Consider the following 23636-nt stretch of genomic DNA (forward strand, 5'->3'; position numbering starts at 1 on the left):
ACTTCAGAAATGAGTGGGGAGGATAATTTTCTGGTTTATGTAAGGCCAAAAGGTGTAGGAACTTGTCTAGGGTCACACAGGAACTTGGGGGATACAGCTACTGAGAATCTAGGTGTCCTGGCTCCAAGCAAGCCACCTGCTTGAACCTGGCTTTTCTGGGGCCAAGGGGTGGAGTGTGGAGGAAGAAAGGACTAGAGAGGCCTGAGCTGCAGACCTCTGCAGTGGGGTAGGGGAGGAGGGAAAAGCCAGGAGCCTCGCCTGTTCTGGGCCACTTGCCAGCCTAACCCCCTCTCCTTCTGCCCAAGGTTTTTTTTTTTTTTTTTTCTTGAGAGGCCCAGGCTGGAGTGCAGTGGCCCAATCTCGGCTCACCGCAACCTCCGCCTCCCAGGTTCAAGTGATTCCCCTGCCTCAGTCTCCCAAGTAGCTGGGATTACAGGCACCCACCATCATGCCTGGCTAATTTTTTGTAGGTTTGTAGAGACGGGAGGGGTTTCACCATGTTGCACATGGCCGGTCTCAAACTCCTGACCTCAGGTGATCCACCTACCTCAGCTTCCCAAAGTACTGGGATTACAGGTGTGAGCCACTGCGCCCGGCTTGCCCAAGGCTTTTGAATGCAGCTTTTATCAGCAGCCCAGAGTAGCAGGGTGAAGGATATGGGGAGTGGGGTTGTGCCGGGAGAGAGGGAGTGTGAACATTCTGGTCAACCTCAGCTCAAGCCTAAATCTCCTCTGTTCCCTGGCCTGGGAGCTCAAAAGCAGGACCCAGCTCTCCTCTATTCTCCCAGATTGGAAACCTCCACAGGACAGGGCTTGGGTCTCCTAAGGACTGAAGAGGTTAAGGTTGGGCCCTGTCTGAAGGGACAAGGAAGCACTGAGACTGAGCCCCTGTTCCACTTGATGACCAACAGTTTGGGTGAAAAAGATAGCTATGGCCAGGCACGGTGGCTCACACCTGTAATCCCAGCACTTTGGGAGGCCAAAGCGGGTGGGTCACGAGGTCAGGAGTTCGAGACCAGCCTGGACAATATGGTGAAACGTGTCTCTACTAAAAGTATAAAAAGTAGCTGGGTGTGGTGGCACGTGCCTGTAATCCCAGCTACTCAGGAGGCTGAGGCAGGATAATCGCTTGAACCTGGGAGGCGGAGGTTGCAGTGAGTCAAGACTGTGCGGCTGCACTCCAGCCCGGGTGACAGAGCAAGACTCCATCTCAAAAAAAAAAGGAAAAAGATAATTACAGCATCCTGGCCTTTCCCCAGTCTCCCTCCACAATGCACCCACCTCCATCTCCCAACCTATGGGGTCTCTCTGGAGCCTAGTTCTCACTGACCCCCAGTCTCGAGACCAGGAAGTCATTCTTGAAGTCTGACTTTGGAATCTCCTGCTGCAGCCTGTTCCCTCCCCTGGATTCTTCCCCTTATTCCTCTCGCCTGGGGTGGGTTGCTAGTGGCTCCCCTATAATTAGCCACCAGACTGGGCTGGCCAGAGGGTAGAGTGTACTGGAGCTCATGCACAACCGTCACCTAATGCATCGCCAAATGCATAGCCTCCTTCTGCCACCTCCTCCCCACCACCCACCCGCACCCCCTGCCCTTAGACCACAGGCCTTTTGGAGAACAATTGTCCTACTGGTCTCTCAGTCCCCACCTGAGGTTCCTGTCCACCCAGTTCTGCCCCCTTCAACTTATTCAGCTGCTTGCCAAGTTGCCCTGCTCACTCTGCCTCCTAAACCCTTCTCCCTCCCCACAGCCATTGCTGGCCATCTGGCCTTGCTTCCTCCTCCATGGCCTCCTCCCAGGCCTTCAGCCTCTGTCTCTCTCTTCCAACCCGTCTTCCACTCAGCAGTTGGAGGGGTCCTTCTAAATCATAGATAGAGACCATGTCACTCACTTCCCTGCTTAAAACCTTCAGGGCTGCCATTATTCACTGTTCTTAGTGGTGTCACATTTCTCAATTGTAATCTCGTTCAGAACCCTGCTGGGCGTGGTGGCTCACACCTGTAATCCCAGAACTTTGGGAGGCCACAGCGGGTGGATCACCTGAGGTCAGGAGTTTGAGACCAGCCTGACTAACATGGTGAAACCCTGTCTCTACTAAAAATACAAAATTGGCCGGGTGTGGTGGCACGTGCCTGTAATCCCAGCTACTCAGGAGTCTGAGGCAGGAGAATCACCTTGAAAAGGAGAGTCACTTGAAAACCTGGGAGGTGGAGGTTGCAGTGAGCTGAGATCACACCATTGTACTCCAGCCTGGCAACAAGAGCGAAACTCAGTCTCAAAAAAAAAAAAAAAAAAAAAAGAGCTCTCATGTAAAATGGTTAAGATGTTTCCGTTGAAGCAGGAGGTGGGGCCAAGGCTCTGCCTTGTCTGCTTCCTTCTCCCCACCTCCAACTGCAGCAGTCCCTATAACGGCTTCCTTAGAACCTCAGGACTTAACGAATATCTAAGTTCAAATACCTCTTGGCCCTGGGTAAGCTTCTGGCCATCAGTATGGAATCCAAGGCCCTTCCCACACTACCTGGGTCCTTTCCTAGCCTCCTTGCTGCTGATCTTGTCCTGCCTAGACAGGCAGTCAGCCCTGCTAGAGTCTGGCCCTGCAGTCTCTCACCTGGAAAACCCTCCATAAAATCCCCAGCCAAATGTTTCTTCCTCTAGTAAGCCCTCTGATTGTCCCAGCCCAAAGGATGCTCCATGCGCCCTTCCTGGCTGCAGGGGCCAGGCTAATGCTGGGCCGCAGTTTAGGCCACCTAGGAAGCCTGTGAGCTTTGTTTCTTTGTTTCTTTTATTTTCTTTTTTCTTTTTCTTTCCTTTTCTTTCTTTCTTTCTTTTTTTTTTTTTTTTTTGTTGTTGTTTTTTTTTTTTTTTTTTTTTTTTTTTTTTGAGACGGAGTCTCGCTCTGTCACCCAGGCTGGAGTGCTGTGGCCGGATCTCAGCTCACTGCAAGCTCCGCCTCCCGGGTTCACGCCATTCTCCTGTCTCAGCCTCCCGAGTAGCTGGGACTACAGGCGCCGCCACGTCGCCCGGCTAGTTTTTTGTAGTTTTTAGTAGAGACGGGGTTTCACCGTGTTAGCCAGGATGGTCTCGATCTCCTGACCTCGTGATCCGCCCGACTCGGCCTCCCAAAGTGCTGGGATTACAGGCTTGAGCCACCGCGCCCGGCCTTGTTGTTGTTTTTTGAGACAGAGTTTTGCTGTTGTTGCCCAGGCTGGAGTGCAGTGGCGTGATCTCAGTTCACCGCAACCTCCACCTCCTGAGTTCAAGTGACTCTCCGGCCTCAGCCTCCTGAGTAGCTGGGAACACAGGCACGTGCCACCACACCCAGCTAATTTTGTATTTTTAGTAGAGACGGGGTTTCTCCATGTTGGTCAGGCTGGTCTTGAACTCCCAACCTCAGGTGATCTTCCCACCTCGGCCTCCCAAAGTGCTGGAATTACAGGTATGAGCCACCACGCCCGGCTGAAATTTCTTTTTTCTTTTACTTTTTTTTTTTTTTTTTTTGAGACGGAGTCTTGCTCTGTTGTCTGGGTGGAGTGCAATGGTGCAATCTCAGCTCACTGCAACCTCTGCCTTCCAGGTTTAAGCGATTCTCCTGCCTCAGCTTCCTGAGTAGCTGGAACTACAGGCGTGTGCCACCACACCCAACTATTTTTTTTTTTTTTTTTTTTTTTTAGTACAGAAGGGGTTTCACCATGTTGGCCAGAATCATCTTGCTCTCTTGACCTCGTGATCTGCCCGCTTCAGCCTCCCAAAGTGCTGGGATTGCCTGCATGAGCCATTGCGCCCAGCCACCTGTGAGCTTTCTTTTCCTCCTCCATCTCTGGTCCTGACCCCTCATCCTCTTAAGCAACCCTCTCCTGATTCCAGAAGCTTTCCTGCCAGTGAGGATGGAGATGGGAAATCAGAGGCTCCAGGCATCCTGAGGTGTGAACCAGAGCCCCCCAGACCCCCTAGGCCTGTCACAGTGATGACTGGTCTGTGTCAGCTCCATATTACTAACTAACTCCCTTCCCCCTGAGGCTGGCATGGGGCAGACCCAAATGTCCAGCAGTTTATCTCTAAACCTCTCAACAGATGCCCATCTCCTATCTCTGGTTTTTATAAACACGTGATCCAGACCCACAGCCTGGCCCAGACAGGGGCACGCAAGGAGATGCATACATGAGCCCTCATGGACACATGCAGGCACACACACAGCTAAATGTGTGTGGATGTACACGGATATTCACACGTGAGGAAATGTGGCTATGATTAAAGGGATGGATTTTGACACAAACCTTTCTTTCTTTATTGACTGTGTAGTATAGTTTTTGAAGCCTGAAACATATACAATCTTCTTTGATTCTTACAAAGGCCCCACTGAGAGGTGGGGGCCCCCTTCAACTGAAACCTCCAGATGACAGATGAAGACACTGAGAGAGACTCTGTGGGGATGGGGGAAGATGACCTCAGTAAGGTCATCTAGGTGACCTTACTGTTCAGTGGCCAAGCCAAGCCTGGAGCTCAGATTCTGGGTGTGCAAGAGAGTTTTGTCCCCCTCAGCCTAGTCCCTAGGACTCTGCACTCTTCCTCAGCCTCTACATCTAAGCCTCCATCCTATCACTCTGCTGTCTCAACATGACCCTCCGCTGTCCTAAGCCCTCACAGGCTGCTGAGGGCAGGTCAGGGACATCAGGCTGTGAACCCAGAGTCCCCAGGATATGGGTCAAAGGTTGATTTTTCTCAAGGCCCAGCTGGACATCCGGCTGAAGGTGCCCAAGGCTGGGGGAGTTTGTGTTCCCGGGCTCTCCCCCAGGCCACGCATCTAAAGATGGGGGCAGCTGTGCTGGGGGAGGAGGAGGAGTCTGGGGACACTCATAATAGGGCGATTCATCTCTGCTGTCCGCTCCTGATTCCAGTCCACAGCCAGCTTCCCACCCTTAGAGCCTAGAAGCAGGAACAGTGCTCAACAGTGGCCTAAGAGTCGGGGCACACTCTGGAAAGCGGGGTTGAGCATGGAGGGACTCAATGGGGTTCTGTGCCCGGGCTGCCTGCTCTCCCTGTGCCTCAGATCTGTGGCTCCCTGGTCTTTCTGCCCTCTTTACCTGTCCTCCCCATCCCCATGGGGTTTGAATCCCGGATCAGCACTCAGTAGCTGAGTGACCTCAGCAGGTGACTTGTCAGTTTTGTCATCTGTGAAATGGGGAAAATACAACCATTTCTGGGAGTTGTTTTGCAAAGTGGGAGGAAGTGCTTCCTAAACTAGAACATGTCTGCATGTCTGCTTTCCTCTGCCCCTCCCCCACCCCACTCTGATGATCTGGAAGAGATTAGGGGTTTAGGGGTACTCTAGAGTGAGTAGCTTTCTATGTCTCCAACCCCACCTCTGACTCACTAACAACAAGGAAGGCCTAGGTCTCTTTCTTTGCTGGTTCGGGCTACTCCCATTCAAACAGAAAGAGTTTGGGGTCAGGATATGAAAGGCGTGGCAGTCCCACCCCTTAAAAGGGCCCCAGCCAGCCCCTCTGATCCAGCAGGCTGGGACTTGCATCCTCAGCCCTTCCCTTGCCTGGGAACCCACTCCTCCAGCTCTGACCTTAAAGAAGTCATGGCCTCCCACGTGGTGGATGGGGCTGTTCAGGCCCCTTCCCTGGCTCAGCCCTCCCACCCAGGTGAGACACAGGCCTTGCTCAAGATACCCTGGGAGGAGGGGGAACCTCCTCGTCTGCCTCCTCCCAGAGCACCCAGGAGGGCTGGTTCCCAGCCTGCACTCAGCCCTGGCTCTCCTTCCCAAAGCACAAGCGGAAGCCCCGAGGACCCTGGGCAAGCTGTGACTCAGAGGGCTGGGGCCTCACCAAGCTCAATTTCTTCTCTGTGGAGCCATGCTTTCTTCCACCTTCGGCTCTAGGGAGCACCAACCACATTGACTACCATGGGAATGCTGCTTCCGGGGTCACACAATGGAGCGGTGGGCTTCTGCCCCCCACAGTCAGGCCAGCCTGGTGCTTCTGCACAGGCATCCTCAGATCCTGTCCCCTTTCTGTCCTAGGTGACCCAAGGAGGGCTGACAAGAATAAGGGGCCCATGGAAAGTACTGCATCCTTCCCCTTCCTCCAGTCAGAGTCCTCTCACATCCACTAAGAAGCAAGAAGATCTACCCATGTCTTTTCAGCTCCAACTCTAGCCACTCCAATGTGTATGTGTGTGTATATGTATGAACATGTGTGTACACATGAGGTATGGACATGAATGAGTTTGGTGGGAGTTCACGGAGTCATGGTCCTGAAGGTTGGGCCCTAATGGAGGGGTGGGGAACAAGGGCATTGAGACCCAGCCCTTGTTCCACTAGCTAAGCCATGTGCCTTGGCATGTAGCTGCATTGACTGGAGGGGCTTGCAAAGATACTCTATGGTGAGCTGCAGTCCAGGATTATAGATAGACACATACATGCATGCATACGTGGGTGAGTACATGTAGCTGCATATGTGTAAATAAATGCTGCCCAACGTGAATAAGACAGACAAATCCACAGTTGTGTGTGTAACTAGCTACTTTCTGGTGCAGCCCACAAGAAAACCTATGTGAGTTGAATGCAGACAGATGTCTGTGCAGGTTGCTTTTTTGTTTGTTTGTTTGTTTGTTTGCTTTTTGAGACGGAGTCTGTCTCTGTTGCCCAGGCTGGAGTGCAGTGCTGCGATCTCTGCTCACTGCAACCTCCGCCTGCCGGGCTCAAGTGATTCTCCTGCCTCAGCCTCCCAAGTAGCTGGGATTACGGGTGCCTGCCACCACGCCTGCCTAATTTTTTGGCGGGGGTGGGGGATAGAATTTCACTCTTGTTGCCCAGGCTGGAGTGCAATGGAATGATCTCGACTCACTGCATGCTCCACCTCCCGGGTTCAAGTGATTCTCCTGCCTCAGCCTCCTGAGTAGCTGGGACTACAGGCATGCACCACCAAGCCTGGCTAATTTTTGTATTTTTAGTAGAGATGGGATTTGTCCATGTTGGCCAGGCTGGTCTTGGACTCCTGACCTCAGGTGATCCATCTGCATTGGCCTCCCAAAGTGCTGGGATTACAGGAGCAAGTCACTGCACCCAGCCTAATTTTTATATTTTTAGTGGAGACAGGGTTTTACCATGTTGGCCAGGCTGGTCTTGAACTCCTGACCTAAAATGATCTGCCTGGCTCGGCCTCCCAAAGTGCTGGGATTACAGGCATAAGCCACCATGCCCGGCTCTGTTGCCCAGGCCAGAGTGCAGTGGTGCTATCTCGGCTCACTGCAAGCTCCGCCTCCCGGATTCACGCCATTCTCTTGCCTCAGCTACAAGTGCCGGCCACTGCACCTGGCTAATTGTTTCTTTTGTATTTTTAGTAGAGATGGGGTTTCACCTTCTTAGCCAGGATGGTCTTGACCTCCTGACTTCGTGATCCTCCTGCCTCAGCCTCCCAAAGAGCTGGGATTATAGGCGTGAGCCACTGCGCCCGGGCTCTAGGTTGCTTTCATAAGGGAAGAGGAAAACAAATAAAAAATAGAAGTGTGTGTAGTGTCTGCTGGTGGAAGAGCTGCCCCTGTTTTTCTCCCCTGCTTTGGTTCCCAGGCTAGATTTGGATGCCAGCAGGCCTAGGATGGGATAGGATGAGGATGGGGTGTTGTGGGCTGGGGTTCCTCATTTTCTTTCAGTGTTGAGGAGTACCTTGCCAGTTTTGCCCTGTGCTGCCTTTGCAGCTTCACTTGAGGCAGGGATGGGTTGGATGCATATTATAGGGTGGGAGGAAAAGGGGGCAACATGGCAGGGGTGCGCTACCACTCCCATAGCCTGTGATCTGGGCCCTGGCACCAGGAGTCTATGGTTCTGTCTTGAGTCACAGGCTGGCAGTGGGGCCAGCGGGCAGGTACTCAGTGATGGCTCCCTGATTCACCATGGGGCCTCCCAGCCTGTAGAGGCCTGGAGGGTGGGGTGCATCTTTCTGGGTCAAGGGTCATTAGAGTCCTCATGTGGGAGTTCTATATATGTGTGAGCCCATGGCGAGGCTCTCATGTGAATGGGATCCCTGCACATGGGAGCAGAGCTCAGTGTCTATAGGCAAGTGTGTGACTGCGAACCACAGGGTGTGTGTGTGTGTGTGCGTGTGGTTGTGTGTGTGTATGCACAAGTGCCTGCATGTATGTGAATCTACTTTATGTGTATTGCTAAACCCATCTCTTTGGGCATGAACCACCTCTGGGACTGGGAGCCCTTATTTCTTTTCTTTTCTTTTCTTTTCTTTTTTAACATGCCTATCTAGGCCAGGCACGGTGGCTCATGCCTATAATCCCAGCACTTTGGGAGGCCAAGACGGGTGGATCACCTGAGGTCAGGAGTTCGAGACCAGTCTGGTCAACATGGTGAAACCCTGTCTCTACTAAAAAAAAAAAAAAGCCGGGTGCGGTGACTCACACCTGTAATTGCAGCACTTTGGGAGGCCGAGGCAGGTGGATCACAAGGTCAGGAGATCGAGACCACCCTGGCTAATACGGTGAGACCCCGTCTCTATTAAAAATACAAAAAATTGGCTGGGCGTGGTGGTGGGCTCCTGTAGTCCCAGTTACTCGGGAGGCTGAGGCAGGAGAACGGCGTGAACCCGGGAGGCGGAGCCTGCAGTGAGCTGAGATCGCGCCACTATACTCCAGCCTGGGTGACAGAGCGAGACTCCGTCTCAAAAAAAAAAAAAAAAAAAATGGCCGGGCGTGGTGGTTCATGCCTGTAATCCCAGCTACACAGGAAGCTGAAGCAGGAGAATCGCTCGAACCCAGGTGGAGCGAACTCGGCTCACTGCAACCTCTGCCTCCTGGGTTCAAGTGATCCTCCTGTCTCAGCCTCCTGAGTAGCTGGGATTACAGGCATGTGGCAGAGGTGGTTCATGCCCAAAGAGATGGGTTTAGCAATACTCATAATCCTACGATCCTAGCGCTCTGGGAGGCCAAGGTGGGCAAATTGCTTGAGCTCAGGAGTTCCAGACTAGCCTGGCCAACATGGCGAAACCCCTTCTCTACAAAAAATACAAAAATTAGCCAGGCATGGTGATGCATGCCTGTAGTTCCAGCTATTTGAGAAGCTGAGGTAGGAGGATTGCTTGATCCCATGAGGTAGAGGCTGGAGTGAGTCATCATCCATGTTTTTAAGAGCTTGTTTAGCTTCTTCTGCTACCTCTCCTGACAACCTGTCCACTTGAAGGGTCCATGCCTGTCTGTCCTGAAATGTCAATGGTCCTGTCGCCTAACACAGTTTGACTGTAGGTTCCAATGGCCCCTGGGGCTTTCTTGGTGCTGATCACCTTTCTGATCAAGGACGACAGGGCTAACCCTTCTCTCTTTTGGCCCCCCTAGGAGAAGAACCTCTGCACTAGCCCTGCTCACTTCTCATTGGACCGTGGGAGCCCTTATTTCTTTTTTTCTTTTTTTTCTTTTTTTTTTTTTTGAGACGGAGTTTGGCTCTTGTTGCCCAGGCTGGAGTGCAATGGCACGATCTCAGGTCATTGCAACCTCCACCTTCTGGGTTTAAGTGATTCTCCTGCCTCAGCCTCCCAAGGAGCTGAGATTACAGGCACCTGCCATAACGCCCGGCTAATTTTTGGTATTTTTAATAGAGACGGGGTTTCATCATGTTCGTCCGTCTGGTCTTGAACTCCTGACCTCAGGTGATCCGCCCACCTCGGCCTCCCAAAGTGCTGGGATTATAGGTGTGAGCCACCACGCCCAGTCGGGGGCCCTTATTTCTCATATTCATCCCTCAAGGGACAAGTCCTCAGGGTAATTAGCCCACCTGGATTAAGTCTCTCTGGAAAATGATTTCTTTGATCTCCTCTGGCAATGCTGCCATAGAAGCTTGGCATAAGGGCATGTTGTTTGCTCCCAGGCTACCAGATGTTTCCTTGTTATTAAAAGCAGCATAGAGGGTAAGGTTGCACTTTGGGAGGCTGAGGTGACAGGATCACTTAAAGCCAGGAGTCTGAGACTAACCTGAGCAATACAGCAAGACCTTGTTTTTACAACAGATTTTTAAAAATTAGCTAAGTGTCATGGTGGCACATAGTCCCTATAGTCCCATCCATTCTGGAGGCTGAGGTGGGAGGATCGCTTGAGTCCAGGAGTTCGAGGCTACAGTGAGCTGTGATTGCACCACAGCCTGGGTGATGGAGCAAGCCCCTACTCTTTAAAGAAAGAAAGAGAGAGAAAGAGAGAGAGAGAGAGAGAGAGGTTGTCCCATGATCCCCATCAGATGAGGCTGACTCCCCCACAATTAAGTTTACTTAAAGAGACAGACTTGCTGCCCGCAGTGGCTCATGCCTGTAATCCCAGCACTTTGGGAGGCTGAGGCGCGTGGATAACTTGTGGTCAGGAGTTCGCAACCAGCCTGGTCAACATGGTGAAACCCTGTCTCCACTAAAAAAACAAAAATTAACTGGGCATAGTGGCATGCGCCTGTAATCCCAGTTACTTGGGAGGTTGAGGCAGGAGAATCATTTGAACCTGGGAGGTGGAGGTTGCAGTGAGCCAAGATCACACCATTGCACTCCACCTAGGCAACGGAGTGTCTCCATCTAAAAAAAAAAAAGAGAGAGACAAGAGAGAGACAGACTCTTCCTTGGCTGGGGTAAGTGGGATGGGAGAGGAGAGGGTTAAAAACAGCTGGGACTCAGCCTGCTGGCAAACATGTGGCATGTGGCATGTCAGGGCAACTGCAGCTCAGCCTCTGAAGCCATGTGAGCAATGCACGCAGGTACACGTGTGACAAGCTCAAGTCACCTAGCCATATTCAACAGGCATGTGCACAGCCACGAGGAATGCCCAGCCATACAATTAGGCACACAGGACATCCACCATGTGTAGACACAGCTGTGGACATAGCTGGCCAGGACATGTGACACATGACATGCTCACAGCACAAGGATAAGGGCCCATGAACTCAGCACGTGTGTCTGTGTGCCCACCTGGGTCTGGACTGCTGCCCTCCTGACACAAGCTGTCCCCTTGAAGGGTCTGTGCCTATCTGTCCTGACAGAAGAGACAGTGTTTCTTCTCACTTGGGGCTCGCAGCCTCCTCCCTCCTGCCCCGAATTAAGGACCTGTTGGGTCCAGTCATCCTGGAGAGATGAGGCCAGTTTCTTTGACAGGTCTCCTTCCGCTCCCAAGGAAGTGGGGTGATCACAGGGCCCAGGTGGTCTCTATGACAGCTGCATCCTCCCCAGCCATGGCCCTGAACCCTGCCTATACTCCCACCATTGGCTCTCAGATCTGCCTAAGCCTCTCAGCTCCCATGACGCCCCCTCCCCTAAGTGCCCTCTGAAGGCCACCCCTCCCGTAAAGCTCCTCACACTCCATGCCCGCCCCGCCACGCCACCTTCCTCTCCAGCTCCGCCCACCCAACGTCCGCACCAGCCTCCCAGCCGAGGTGGGGCGGGGGTGAGGGGGCGCCCACTCCTCCACGCTCCGGGACTGCAGGGCGGGGCTGCAGGGCGGGCGGGGCCCGTGTCTCCTGCGCTCCTATAAAGGGAGCCACCAGCGCTGGAGGCCGCTGCTCGCTGCGCCTGCCGCCTCCCGCTACCCCTGCCCGCCAGACAGCGCCGCCGCCTGCCCCGCCATGGGTCGACAGAAGGAGCTGATGTCCCGCTGCGGGGAGATGCTCCACATCCGCTATCGGCTGCTCCGCCAGGCGCTGGCCGAATGCCTGGGGACCCTCATCCTCGTGGTGAGTGGAGGGAGCCGGGAAAACCTTTCTCTCTCCAGCCCTTGCACTCCCCAAACGCTCACTTCCCCGAAGGGGCTGTGTTTTCCAAGGTGGACTGGACGCACCTCCCCAGCTCTGACCCCCACGCTTAACCCCGGCGGATCAAGCTGACTTCCAAAGTCCTCTTCCCCACAGTTCTAACCCCATCTCTGACAGCTCCGACTCGCCAGAATGACAGCTGTTACTCCCCAGTGACAGTGCCGATCGTTTACCTCCCACAAGTGACTCAGCCCACAGGCTGGGGGAAGCGGTCACCCTTGCAGTCTGGGACCCCCAGCCACTTCCCCTGCCTCCCACAGCCCTCCAGTTTCCCAGAATCCCAGCCCCCAGAGGCAGGGGAAGGAGCGGAGGCAAATGAGCCATTATTAGGTTATTTGGGTCGTGGGTGTCTGGCCTCTAATGAATAATTAAGCCTCAAAAAGTCCAAAAGTTGCAGTGAGTGAGGACAGTTTGCACAAGTAGGGGCAGAGGGCGCAGGCCACATGGGCTGCAAACAGCGAAGTGGGATGGGTGGCAGATTCTGACGGTAGGAGGGTGGGAGGAAGCTAGGCCCAAACACAGAGGACACCTGTCTAAAGTTGCTCCCCTGGTGCCAAGCGACTCCCAGGCCCTATCTGTTATCCAGACAGATGTTGTCAGCGTCTCAGCAGAAGAGGACAAGCATTCTGGTTATTCCCTGGTCTCTTGGTTACTCCGTGGGTTCTCTGAGTTAGGTATTTCCCTGTCTGGGTTACTCCTCAGTCCTAGTTACTCCTTGGTTACACCAGTTTCACCCTGGTTTTGTTCTGGGTGACTCTGTTTGCACTTCTTAGGTCTGGCAGACCCACCAGTAATGGTCCTATTTCCTGTCCCAGTTTCTGTCTGATTTTCAGCCGCTCATGTGGTTACACCTGTTTTCCTCTGGGTTCAGTTGCTACATTGCAGTGGGTGGGTTACTCTGTTCCTGCCCCAGCCCTAGGTAGTACAGACCAGCTGGCCCACTGTGGACTAGGAAGCTTAACTAAGGGGTACGGATCCCCAAATGGTAGAGGAGCAGGATCTATGGGCAGAGGAGGGCTGACCCACTTCTGGCTTCCAAGGATAGGAAGTGGGGAAGCCACAGGGGGTATTTTATCCACAGCCTCCCATAAGATTAGTGGTCCTATCAGCCAGCCCTGGCCCCTCTCTTGTGTGCCAAGAAGGCAATAGGAGGTGGCTTTTATCACCCTCCTGCCTCGGAGCCCCCACTCCTATCTGAGTCCTGAGTCCAGCCACCTATTTTAGAGCAGCCAGGCCAGGGGAGGATGATGTCTTCTATTTTCCTGGAGGGGCTTCCTCATTCCCTCCCAAGTCTCAGTTCACTCTCTCACAAAGGAGCCGTTAGTCCTCCCACTGAGCCCCAGGATCATCAGGCTTATCCCAGACCACAAAAGAAGGGTGTTAAATTTGTGGGGGAAGGCTTGCACGCTCAGATGGATGTGAGGTATTGGATATCAGTGAGAAGCAAAACTTCAAGGACTGCATGAACTGGAGGGGCAGGCCTGGGGGTCCCTGTGTAGTGGATGAATGCCTGCCTGCATACCTGTGTGTTGGGAGCCTAGGCCTGCAGTGGCAGAATCAGGGTTGGCTTTGGGGTGAGGAAAGCCCCTTTCTTTGAGATACCTGGTGTTAGGGCAGGGAGTGGTGCTGGCTGAGAACTCAGGGAAGGGGGTGGGGGAGGAAGAGGAAGATTAGCCCCAAGGTGGTGGAACTGGCTCTGACAGCTCCTCCCTCCAAGGCCTCCTGGGATGGAGCCAGGTCTGAGCCTTTGGCAGGCAAGGAGCTGCGGCCAGGGCCTCCCAAGCACGGGCAGGGGGCCTCAGACCCTCATGTGCCTGTCTCCCACTACCCCTCCTCATACATACACCTGCAATCTCTGATCTTTGTTCTCACCTGCCTGCACACCTTTGCCCCATGTCATTGCCGCTGGCTTCTCCATTATCTCTTGGTCTTTCTGGGATGATAATCAAAATGCTTAACCATCCGGAACAGCAGGCACTGACCCATCAGAATAAACAGGGCCCGTAGCACAGGTCCTGGAAACTGCCTGCTCTGTGAGCATAAAACGTTTAGTTATGGGCAGTGGGGAGAGGAGACCAGGGGAAGGCATTTGAGCAGCTTTGAGGGACACTTAGGGGGCTCGGGGCAACAATTCTTTACAGCTGCTGTGGAAGTATTTTCAGGCTTGAACAAGGGGAATAGACATAGTACGTTCTTTTTTAGAGACAGGATCTCACTATGTTGCCCAGGCTGGTCTCAAACTCCTGGGTTCAAGATCCTCCCATCTCAGCCTCCAAAGTGCTGGGATTACAGGTGTGAGCCACCACAGCTGGCTCCAGTATGTTCTATATTTGTAGAACACCAGGGGTCTTAGTCTTTTTTAGTTCCCCCATTTTTGGCAAAAAGTTTAGAACTGATCTCCCCATTTCTACTGCCCTGGGTCCCGGGCTGGGGATAGTAAGAGGAGCCACTCAGATCCCTGTCTGTAGGACCTCCAAATCTGAGTGGGGAATCCGGACCCCTGAGAGCAGAGAGGTCATGGGTGAAGAAAGGAGGCACTGGGACAGGGACAGGTAAAGGAAGGGGGACATGGTGAGAGCTGGGGCTCTGACATCCTGGACTCAGGAGAAGTGGATTCAATCTCACTTCTGGTCTCCTCCCTATTTATTTGTGTCCCCTATTGCCAACACTACCACCACCACGTGAGCTTTTCTTTTCTTTTTAACTCTTTTTTTTTTGAGATGGAGTCCCACTCTGTCGCCCAGGCTGGAGTGCAGTGGCACAATCTCGGCTCACTGCAACATCTGCCTCCCATGTTCAAGTGATTCTCCTGCCTCAGCCTCCTGAGTAGCTAGGATTACAGGTGTCCACCACCACGCCCAGCTAATTTTTGTATTTTCAGTAGAGATGGGGTTTCGCTATGTTGGCCAGGCTGGTCTGAAACTCCTGACCTCAGGTGATCCACCCGCCTCGAACTACCAAAGTGCTGGGATTGTAGGTGTGAGCCACTGCACCTGGCCCACATGAGCTTTTCTTTGGGGCAGCTGGGGGATGAGTGAGAGGCTTCCCACCTTTACGGTCCAGGCCTGAAGGGCTGCGGAGAAACTTGTGCTAAGGTGAAAGCTGTTCCCCTAAACCTACTGCTGAAATTCAAGGAAAATCAGTGAAGATGGTTCAGTCATCTTCTAGGATCCCAGTCACAGACCCTGCTTCCAGCGCTTTCCCTAGGGCCCTCTTATATTAGGGTTGGGACAGTGGGGGTGGGAAGGCATGTGTCCTTTTTCTGGAGGGTGCAATTGCAGCAGAAGGGGTTTGGGTTTGGGTCCAGGAAGGGCCTCTACTCCTCCCAGTGGTGGCGGGTGGGCAGGTTGCTGGCTTCACCCCTTCCTTCTGGAGTGAGAGTTGCTGGTCCTCACCCTCCCTGCCTTGTTCTTCCTAACAGATGTTTGGCTGTGGCTCCGTGGCCCAGGTTGTGCTCAGCCGGGGCACCCATGGCGGTTTCCTCACCATCAACCTGGCCTTTGGCTTTGCTGTCACTCTGGGCATCCTCATCGCTGGCCAGGTCTCTGGTAAGGCCTTAACCCTGCCCCCAGCCCTTGACCCTCAATAGCATTCCCACTAGGTGTCCTGGCATTCCTAAGGGCAGGTCATGGCTGTGGCCTCTGCTTTGGCCCCCTGGGAAAGAAGGGTGGAGAAGACACTTGACACTTAGAACCTTTGACTCTCACCTTGGAATCAGAGATTATCAACTGGCCTGCTACATAGAACAACCGCCATCCTGTGCAAGAAACCCCTCTCTGCACCTCTTCTCAGGGGACCCTAGTCTCCCGACTGTGGCAGGCTGCAGCTAATAGGTCCCATGTCCCCTCTGCTCAGGGGCCCACCTGAACCCTGCTGTGACCTTTGCCATGTGCTTCCTGGCTCGTGAGCCCTGGATCAAGCTGCCCATCTATACCCTGGCACAGACACTGGGAGCATTCTTGGGTGCTGGAATCGTTTTTGGGCTGTATTATGGTAAGCATTCCCCACCCTGTCCTCCTCCACTACCCCCCTCCCTCTGTTCAGGACCAGCTGGCACCAGGCCTTTTGATGACAGACGGCTAGGGCCTGCCCAGGCCCTGGGCTCATGACTCACTCATTCACACATAGGGCCAAGGTGGGGGGCACGAGGGGAAAGAAACAAGTTGGGCAACAACAGAGTCTCAGGCCCTCCACCCCACCCCATGTCATCCCCTCTGCCTGGTGCAATACAGCAGTATTGCTACTTACCCATAACCAGTGGGAGGGTGGGGAGGGCACACCTGAGAGGGAAGGCTGGGCTCAGGCCTCTCCCCTAGCTCACTCTGGGTCTAATCTGTCACCAGATGCAATCTGGCACTTTGCCGACAACCAGCTTTTTGTTTCGGGCCCCAATGGCACAGCTGGCATCTTTGCTACCTACCCCTCTGGACATTTGGATATGATCAATGGCTTCTTTGACCAGGTATGGGCTGGGGACATGTGAGGGGAACTCAGGGAGGGGACCGAGTTACCTTGGTAGCTCATGGGCTGGCTCGGGGACAGGACTCCTTGACTGTAGCAGGATTTCTCAAATCTGTAGGGTAACCCGCATCAGAACATGGTGGCAGGTACTTATAAAACATGTGGCTCTCCAGCGGGTTCTTGTGCATGCAGACATTCTAGCACCATTGCTTTCAGGAGGAAAGCATGGGCAGGCACTGACAGGAGTCTAGGAGCTAGAGGGAAGGTAGGGGACGGAAGGAGGGATCAGAGAAAGGGAGAAAGGGAGGGAGCTGCTGCTTACCCTGTTCTCCCCACTCCCCAGTTCATAGGCACAGCCTCCCTCATCGTGTGTGTGCTGGCCATTGTTGACCCCTACAACAACCCTGTACCCCGAGGCCTGGAGGCCTTCACCGTGGGCCTGGTGGTCCTGGTCATCGGCACCTCCATGGGCTTCAACTCCGGCTATGCCGTCAACCCTGCCCGGGACTTTGGACCCCGTCTTTTTACAGCCCTCGCGGGCTGGGGCTCTGAAGTCTTCACGTGAGTACAGTCCCCACCCAGCTCACCCCAGCCTGCCTCTCCTCTGCCCCGCCCCCCGCGTCCCTGACCATGAGTGTCTGTTCTCCCCAGGACCGGCCAGCATTGGTGGTGGGTGCCCATCGTGTCCCCACTCCTGGGCTCCATTGCGGGTGTCTTCGTGTACCAGCTGATGATCGGCTGCCACCTGGAGCAGCCTCCACCCTCCACCGAGCAAGAGAATGTGAAGCTGGCCCATGTGAAGCACAAGGAGCAGATCTGAGTGGGCAGCGGCCATCTCCCCACTCCACAGCGCTGGCCTTGAGCATCCACTGAGTGTCCAAGGGCCACTCCCAAGAAGCCTCTTCAGGATCTACCCTTCCAGGCTAAGGAGCTCCTTATCCACCCTCACCCCACGAGACAGCCCCTTCAGGAGTTCACTGGACCTTGCCCAAATAGCACCTTAGGCCACTGCCCCTAAGCTGGGGTGGAACTGGAATTTGGGTGAATACATCCTTTTGTCTCCCACGGGAAGAGAAATGGGCAGCAGGTATATGTGTGTGTGCGTGTGTGTGCATGTGTGTGTATGTGTGTGTGTGTGGTTTCCCAGATATTCAGGGCAAGGGACCAGTTGGAAGGGATTCTGGCTGTTGGGGGACCCCAGAGACGGGGGAAGGCAGCCTGTCCCTCTGTGCATGAGGAGAGGAAAGTGCCAGGGTGTGTGTTTCAGGGGCTCCACATGGAGGAGCTGCAGATAGATGTGTTTCTGTGTATGTGTGCGTCTGCCTTTTTTTCTAAGTGGGTGCTTCTACAGGCTTTTGGGAGGTAGGATGGATGTGGGAAGGGCTGAGAGGAGGCAGCCACAGCTCAGGTTTGGAGCTCTGGATGTACATACATAAGTAGGAGCGGTGGGACGTGTTTCTGTCATAACACAGGCATGAAGGGTGGGGTGAAGTCCAGGTCATAAGTTTCATGTTTGCTTTTGTTTTGTTTTGTTTTGAATGTATGTAGCAGATGTTACAGTCTTAGGGATCGGGGTTGGGAGACCCCACTCTAGAAAGAGTCGTTGTTCCTTTAATCCTCCACTCAACAATGTACTCTTTTATCTTTTATATTTAAAAAAATAAATAAAATGTGTGCCTAAAACCTCCAGTTGTGCAAATCTCCTTCTGCTTGCTCTACTGCTTTTCTGGGGCCAGTTAAGGAGCTTCAGCATGCCCATAGTGAGCCAGGGTGCCCGGCTGAGTGTCTGATGTGGTCAGGTTGCCCTGGGGGGTCATACAGAGAGGTTAGAGAGCCTCTTCGCCAAGCCTCTCAGTCTGGACTCAGTGGTCCCAAACTTTCCCCCAAGCTTCCTCCTCATGGGTACCCCAGCATAATGAATGGAATCTTCTTCCCAATCCCTGTACCCACACATCACCCCGGAAAAGGCTTGAGCCCCATGCAGGGAAGATCTTGCTGCAGAGCTGCCCAAAAGGGAGAACTGCTGCCCAGGAGGTGGCGAGTTCCCTGTTGCTGGAGGAGACCCATCAGACTGGAACCTGTATTGTCCTCCACAACCTGCAGCTGTTCAGGCTCCATAACCTCCACCCAGACCTTGGCCACAGCCCCGTTGGCAGCATCCCTGCCTCTAGGCCTGCCCCAGTCAGTCTACAAAGCAACCAGAGGGATCTCTTCAAAACCCCTGCTGAAAGTGCCCATCTGGAGACCACCCACAACCCTCCATCTGGCATTCAGAGCCTCCAGGACCCAACTCCCAACCCTACTCCTCTCACACGGCTCCATCTGCCTCAGCCTACTTTGTGTTTCTACATTTTTGTGTCTTCAGACTTTGCTCTAAAGTCCCATCTCACATCTTTACTCATTAACGATCTGCTTTAACACCTCTTCCTCCGGGAAGCCATCCCTGCTCTGCCTCACTCTTCCAGCATCTTCTAGTTAGCTGTCTGAAGTGCCGAGACCCGCAGCTGGTTCATGCTCATTTCCCCTCCTGCTTCATTTCTTCAGTCATTTCATTTCTACAGAGGTACCTCTGTGCCCAGTAAGGCAGGGGGTGGGACGATTGACTCTGGCACTCTGACTTGCCCAGAAAAGCAACGGGCTCAGCACACCTGAGAACAGGAAGCTTTTCTCATTTGCTTCTTCCTTCCCACACCCTCCTCAAGTTTCATCAAGGGAAACTTCATGAAATACAAGGGAAGGCATCCCCTACCCAATCCTCACTCTGAGCGAACCCTGTGGGCACCAGAGGATCCCTGGGTGTGGCAGGAGAATTGTGGTTTTTATTTTTTATTTTTTTTTTTGAGACGGAGTCTCGCTCTGTCGCCCAGGCTGGAGTGCAGTGGCCGGATCTCAGCTCACTGCAAGCTCCGCCTCCTGGGTTCTCGCCATTCTCCCGCCTCAGCCTCCCGAGTAGCTGGGACTACAGGCGCCCACCACCTCGCCCGGCTAGTTTTTTGTATTTTTTAGTAGAGACGGGGTTTCACCATGTTCGCCAGGATGGTCTCGATCTCCTGACCTCGTGATCCGCCCGTCTCGGCCTCCCAAAGTGCTGGGATTACAGGCTTGAGCCACCGCGCCCGGCCGAGAATTGTGGTTTTTAGAAGCTAAGCCAGCCTTTGCTCTCCAGCCTTCACAGATGAGACCATGGCCCAGAGAGGGTGGGTGGCAAACACAGGGTCACACAGCCAAGAATCTGCCTGGGGAAGTGAGGGCAGAAGAAGGCAGTTCCATTTTAGGTTTCTATCCCTTCTTTGTCCCCAGCTCCCAAGAGGCGTGTCCGGAATGTGGGGGGGACCTGAGCCAGAGGGAGTGTCCCCTTCCCAGGCCCTGCAGGGAGGAAGGGCAAACCTTGGGAGGGGAATACGGCTGCAGAGGGTCATTCCAGCCACACCAGTCCCACCTGGGCTGCCCTCACCTTGCTGTCCTTCCCAGCATGCCCCATGTCCTTCTGTCACCCCTTGCTCTCAAATCCTGCTGCTGACCCTGACCAGTCAGCCCAGAGGGTGGTGGCAGCACTTTTGGTGCAGTAATTAATGGGTAGGCAAACCTGGGTTCCTGGACCAGCTGGGATTCTCTCTCTAGCTGGGTGACCTTGGGGTAGTCATGTTCTTTTCCTGAACCTCCGTTATCCGTGAATTGGGAGATATTGAGAGGAGGAAATAATGGAAGATGATTCATGGAAAAGACCTAACACAGTGACCAGCAGATGGTAAATCCTCAATAAATGTCACCTCCTGATTTTTCCTGCAGAACCAGAGACGGGGGGGGGTTGGGGGGGTGGGGGGGTGGGGGGGGGGGGGGGTTGGGGGGGTGGGGGGGGTGGGGGTGGGAAGGCAGTGGAGGGAGGATGCTAAAGGCTGTTTTTTTTTAAAGGTCATTGAATTCAATATCCTCTTCCTCCTCAGATTCCTTCCATGGATTCTGAATTTCCTGAGAAAGGGGAGGGAGGAAGTATGAGGGCGATGGCGTGCTGTGTCCTGACTTCAGAAGGCTCTTGGGAGAGATGGAGGGGAGACAAGAGGGGCTCACACACAGGATGCAGGGCAAAGAAGCACGCGACCGCAGCCAAGGAAACATGTTGCCTGGAGGGTCAGGCCATGCGAGAGCATGGACCAGGAGCAGTGGGTCCAGGACCAGGAGCAGTGGGTCAGGGCAGGGGCTGATAGGGACATGAGCCATGCAGCAGCTGTGTGACCCCTCCAGGGGTAGGAGGGAAGCTCCCCACCTCCTCACCCCACCTCCAGGTGTACCTTCCACCAGCAGTTCTGGCTGTCAGAAAGTTCTAGCAAGACAACTCTTCATCTCCTTTAGAAAGGTATCTTCTCCTGGCTGGACATGGTGGCTCACGCCTGTAATCCCAGCACTTTGGGAGGCCAAGGCAGGCGGATCACGAGGTCAGGAGATCAAGACCATCCTGGCTAACACGGTGAAATCCCGTCTCCACTAAAAATACAAAAAATTAGCCGGGCGTGGCAGCAGGCGCCTGTAGTTCCAGCTACTGGGAAGGCTGAGGTAGGAGAATGGCATGAACCTGGGAGGTGGAGCTTGCAGTGAGCCAAGATCGCACCACTGCACTCCAGCCTGGGCGACAGAGCAAGACTCTGTCTTGGGGAAAAAAAAAAAAAAAAAAAAAGGAAGGTATCTTCTCCCATTCCATGTAATCCATTTTCTGGGGAGGACATGGAGGGTGAATCACATCCCCCACCTCACCTCTGTCTCTTCTTCCTGTGCTGAGCTATCTCCATGGCCCACTTTGGAGAAGCCCATGTTTCCTTAAAATTTGGATCTGCTTGGGTTAAAATCAGTCTCTGTGAAACTTGAGCTTGATTCCTGTTTCTTAGTGTGCCTGCCTCGGTGTGTGTGTGCACACAGGCAAGTGTGCACTTCTCAGTGTTTCTGGTTGTGCCTTTCTTTCAATGTATCTGGTTATGTCTCTGTGGGTCCAAACCTCTGGCAGACCATGCCTCTGTCTCTTTTCAAGTCTTTCTCACTGCCTGACTCTTTGTATCTGGGTCTTTCTTTTTTTATTATTATTATTTGTATTTTTTGAGATGGAGTTTCGCTTTTGTCATCCAGGCTGGAGTGCAATGGTGTGATCTTGGCTCACTGCAACCTCTGCCTCCTGGATTGAAGCAATTCTCCTGCCTCAGCCTCCCGAGTAGTTGGGATTACAGGTGTGCGCCACCACGCCCGGGTAACTTTTGTATTTTTAGTCAAGACGGGTCTTCACCATGTTGCCCAGGCTGGTCTTGAACTCCTGACCTCAGGTGATCCACCTGTCTTGGCCACCCAATGTGCTGGGATTACAGGCATGAACCACCACACCGGGCCTTGTGTCTGGGTCTCTCTTTGTGTACCTCTGAGTGAACATCCTGGACTATGACCCTCGGACCACATCTCCACATGTTCCTCTGAGCCCCTCTCTCAGTGTATTTTAAGTACACCTCTGTGTACTCAGTGTGTATCTCTTCCTGCCAGCCCAGTCCAACTTGTGTTCCCCTAGGGCAGGCCTCCTCCTTAATTCCTGGTAATGAGCTCCCTCCTTCCTCTTTCCTCTTGATTTTGTTTTTCTGAAAACCTAGGTGGGGCACCTCTAGGTTTGGGGAAACGTGGGTGGGGTGGAGTTGGGTGGGGTGGGAAGGGGAGAAGAGGGACTACTCCACCCAGTACAGAGACCCCAGGGGCCAAAGACAGCCTAGGAGGAATGGTTTGTGAGGTTGCTGCCCTAAGCAGGGCCCCCCACCTTCTGGCTGGGAGGAAGAGGCCTGTCTTGTGGGTAGGACCCCTGAGCTATGGGCCCTGGGAATGTGGTAGTACAAAGAAAGTAGATATGGAGATGGAGACACTGGGACTGCCAGGGAGACTGGAAGGAGGCTTCCTGGGTAGAACCTCCAAGTCTGACGGGGGCATGGGAAAGGGTGTGTCTGCCCTGCAGCTTGGTATGGGCTCCTCAGGGACTCAGCATCTCCATGCCCCGGGCTTTGGCCTTTGGTGCCAGGTTTGTCTGAGGTAGGGGAGGGGGTGGCAGTGGAAACACAGAGGCTGTGTCTGGTCTGGGAACCAAGGCTGTGGAGGGTGCCAGGAGAGACCACCTCCTCTTTGTGTAAAGGCAAAACTAGAGTCTCATCTAGAGTCACAGAGCAGTGCAGCAGAGCCTGCACTAGACCCGTCTTCTCAACTCCTTCCCCAGATAGCATTTTGCAAGGTCTCAGGGAGTAGAGCTCTGAATGCAGATTACCTGGGTTCCAAATGAGCCTTTCCCAGCCACAGGATCTTGGGTGGGTGGGAGTCTCCATCTCCCCAGATCCAGTCTTTATCCTGCTCTGTGTCTCAGGAGGCTAATCTCTACGGGTGGCATTCCCGGTGCATTCTTGCCCTCAGGCTTTGAGCTGGGTTTGGCAAAAGGGAGACACAGCTAGGAAACCAGAGGATAGGCCGGGCGCGGTGGCTCACGCCTGTAATCCCAGCACTTTGGGAGGCCGAGATGGGCGGATCACGAGGTCAGGAGATCGAGACCATCCTGACTAACACGGTGAAACCCTGTCTCTACTAAAAATACAAAAATTAGCCGGGCGTGGTGGCGGGTGCCTGTAGTCCCAGCTACACGGGAGGCTGAGGCAGGAGAATGGCGTGAACTCGGGAGGCGGAGCTTGCAGTGAGTGGAGATCGCGCCACCGCACTCCAGCCTGGGTGACAGAGCAAGACTCCGTCTCAAAAAAAAAAAAAAAGAAAGAAACCAGAGGACAGGGAGGGTGGGGGGAATAAAGGTCAGAGTATTCATGCCTTTTCCAGGGCTCTGGTTTTTCCTGCATTCCAGAACACTGCTCTCCCCTTGCCTCTTCTGGCTGAAGGGGAGTGGCTGCTGTTGGTTAGTGCCCAAGCCGTCCCTGGTTGGTCCCCTTGACTCTACCGCCACCTGTGTAAATAGTTCCTCCTCAGGCTCTCTTCAGTGAAACCTCAGAGGGCACCATCTGTTCCTGCGGCATCCCTGACTGATGTCACCTCTCTGCACTTTAGTTTCTTCCTCTGTGAAATGGGGATAGTAATAGTACGTGCCTCATTAGGTTGTGCAAGGTGGGGTAAGTGGATTAACGCATGCATCAGAACAATGGCAGATGTGGCAGTAAGGGCTTTTGAAGTGGAAGCTATAATGATGGTAACGATGACTCCTCCTGAGCTCCGTGTGTACTGTGGGGAAGGACAGCATGAAGACAGGCTTGGAAGTGACGCCTGACTCCCCAAGGCCATCTGCTTTAGTTCCAGGAGCTTGGAACTTCTGTGGGGCCTTAGTCAGCCTGGGAGTCAAGCTCCAGTCCCTCTAGCTTCAGTGGAGTCAGCTTTCCCTAGGCAGCCTGG

At 53.8% G+C, this 23636-nt stretch overlaps 1 protein-coding gene across 1 annotated transcript; it reads left to right on the forward strand.

Annotated features, from left to right (window-relative positions):
• Nucleotides 1–11363: 11363 nt before the first annotated feature.
• AQP3 (aquaporin 3 (Gill blood group)) lies at nucleotides 11364–17930 on the forward strand. Its single transcript, XM_010385755.2, has 6 exons — nucleotides 11364–11702; nucleotides 15202–15328; nucleotides 15636–15773; nucleotides 16124–16242; nucleotides 16585–16802; nucleotides 16893–17930. Exons 1-6 carry the CDS (start codon nucleotides 11595–11597, stop codon nucleotides 17059–17061), a joined length of 879 nt encoding a protein of 292 aa, XP_010384057.1. The 5' UTR covers nucleotides 11364–11594; the 3' UTR covers nucleotides 17062–17930.
• The last annotated feature ends 5706 nt before the right edge of the window (nucleotides 17931–23636 follow it).

This window comes from Rhinopithecus roxellana, chromosome 16 (genome assembly GCF_007565055.1).
Source record: "Rhinopithecus roxellana isolate Shanxi Qingling chromosome 16, ASM756505v1, whole genome shotgun sequence".
NCBI lineage: Eukaryota > Metazoa > Chordata > Mammalia > Primates > Cercopithecidae > Rhinopithecus > Rhinopithecus roxellana.

What these genes read in the sequence shown, in the direction of transcription:
- AQP3 (XM_010385755.2), top strand. Translation starts at nt 11,595, where the DNA reads ATGGGTCGACAGAAGGAGCTGATGTCCCGCTGCGGGGAGATGCTCCAC. An exon ending in TGGGGACCCTCATCCTCGTG is followed by an intron (nt 11,703 to 15,201) that starts GTGAGTGGAGGG and finishes TCTTCCTAACAG; the next exon opens with ATGTTTGGCTGTGGCTCCGT. An exon ending in TCAATGGCTTCTTTGACCAG is followed by an intron (nt 16,243 to 16,584) that starts GTATGGGCTGGG and finishes CCCACTCCCCAG; the next exon opens with TTCATAGGCACAGCCTCCCT.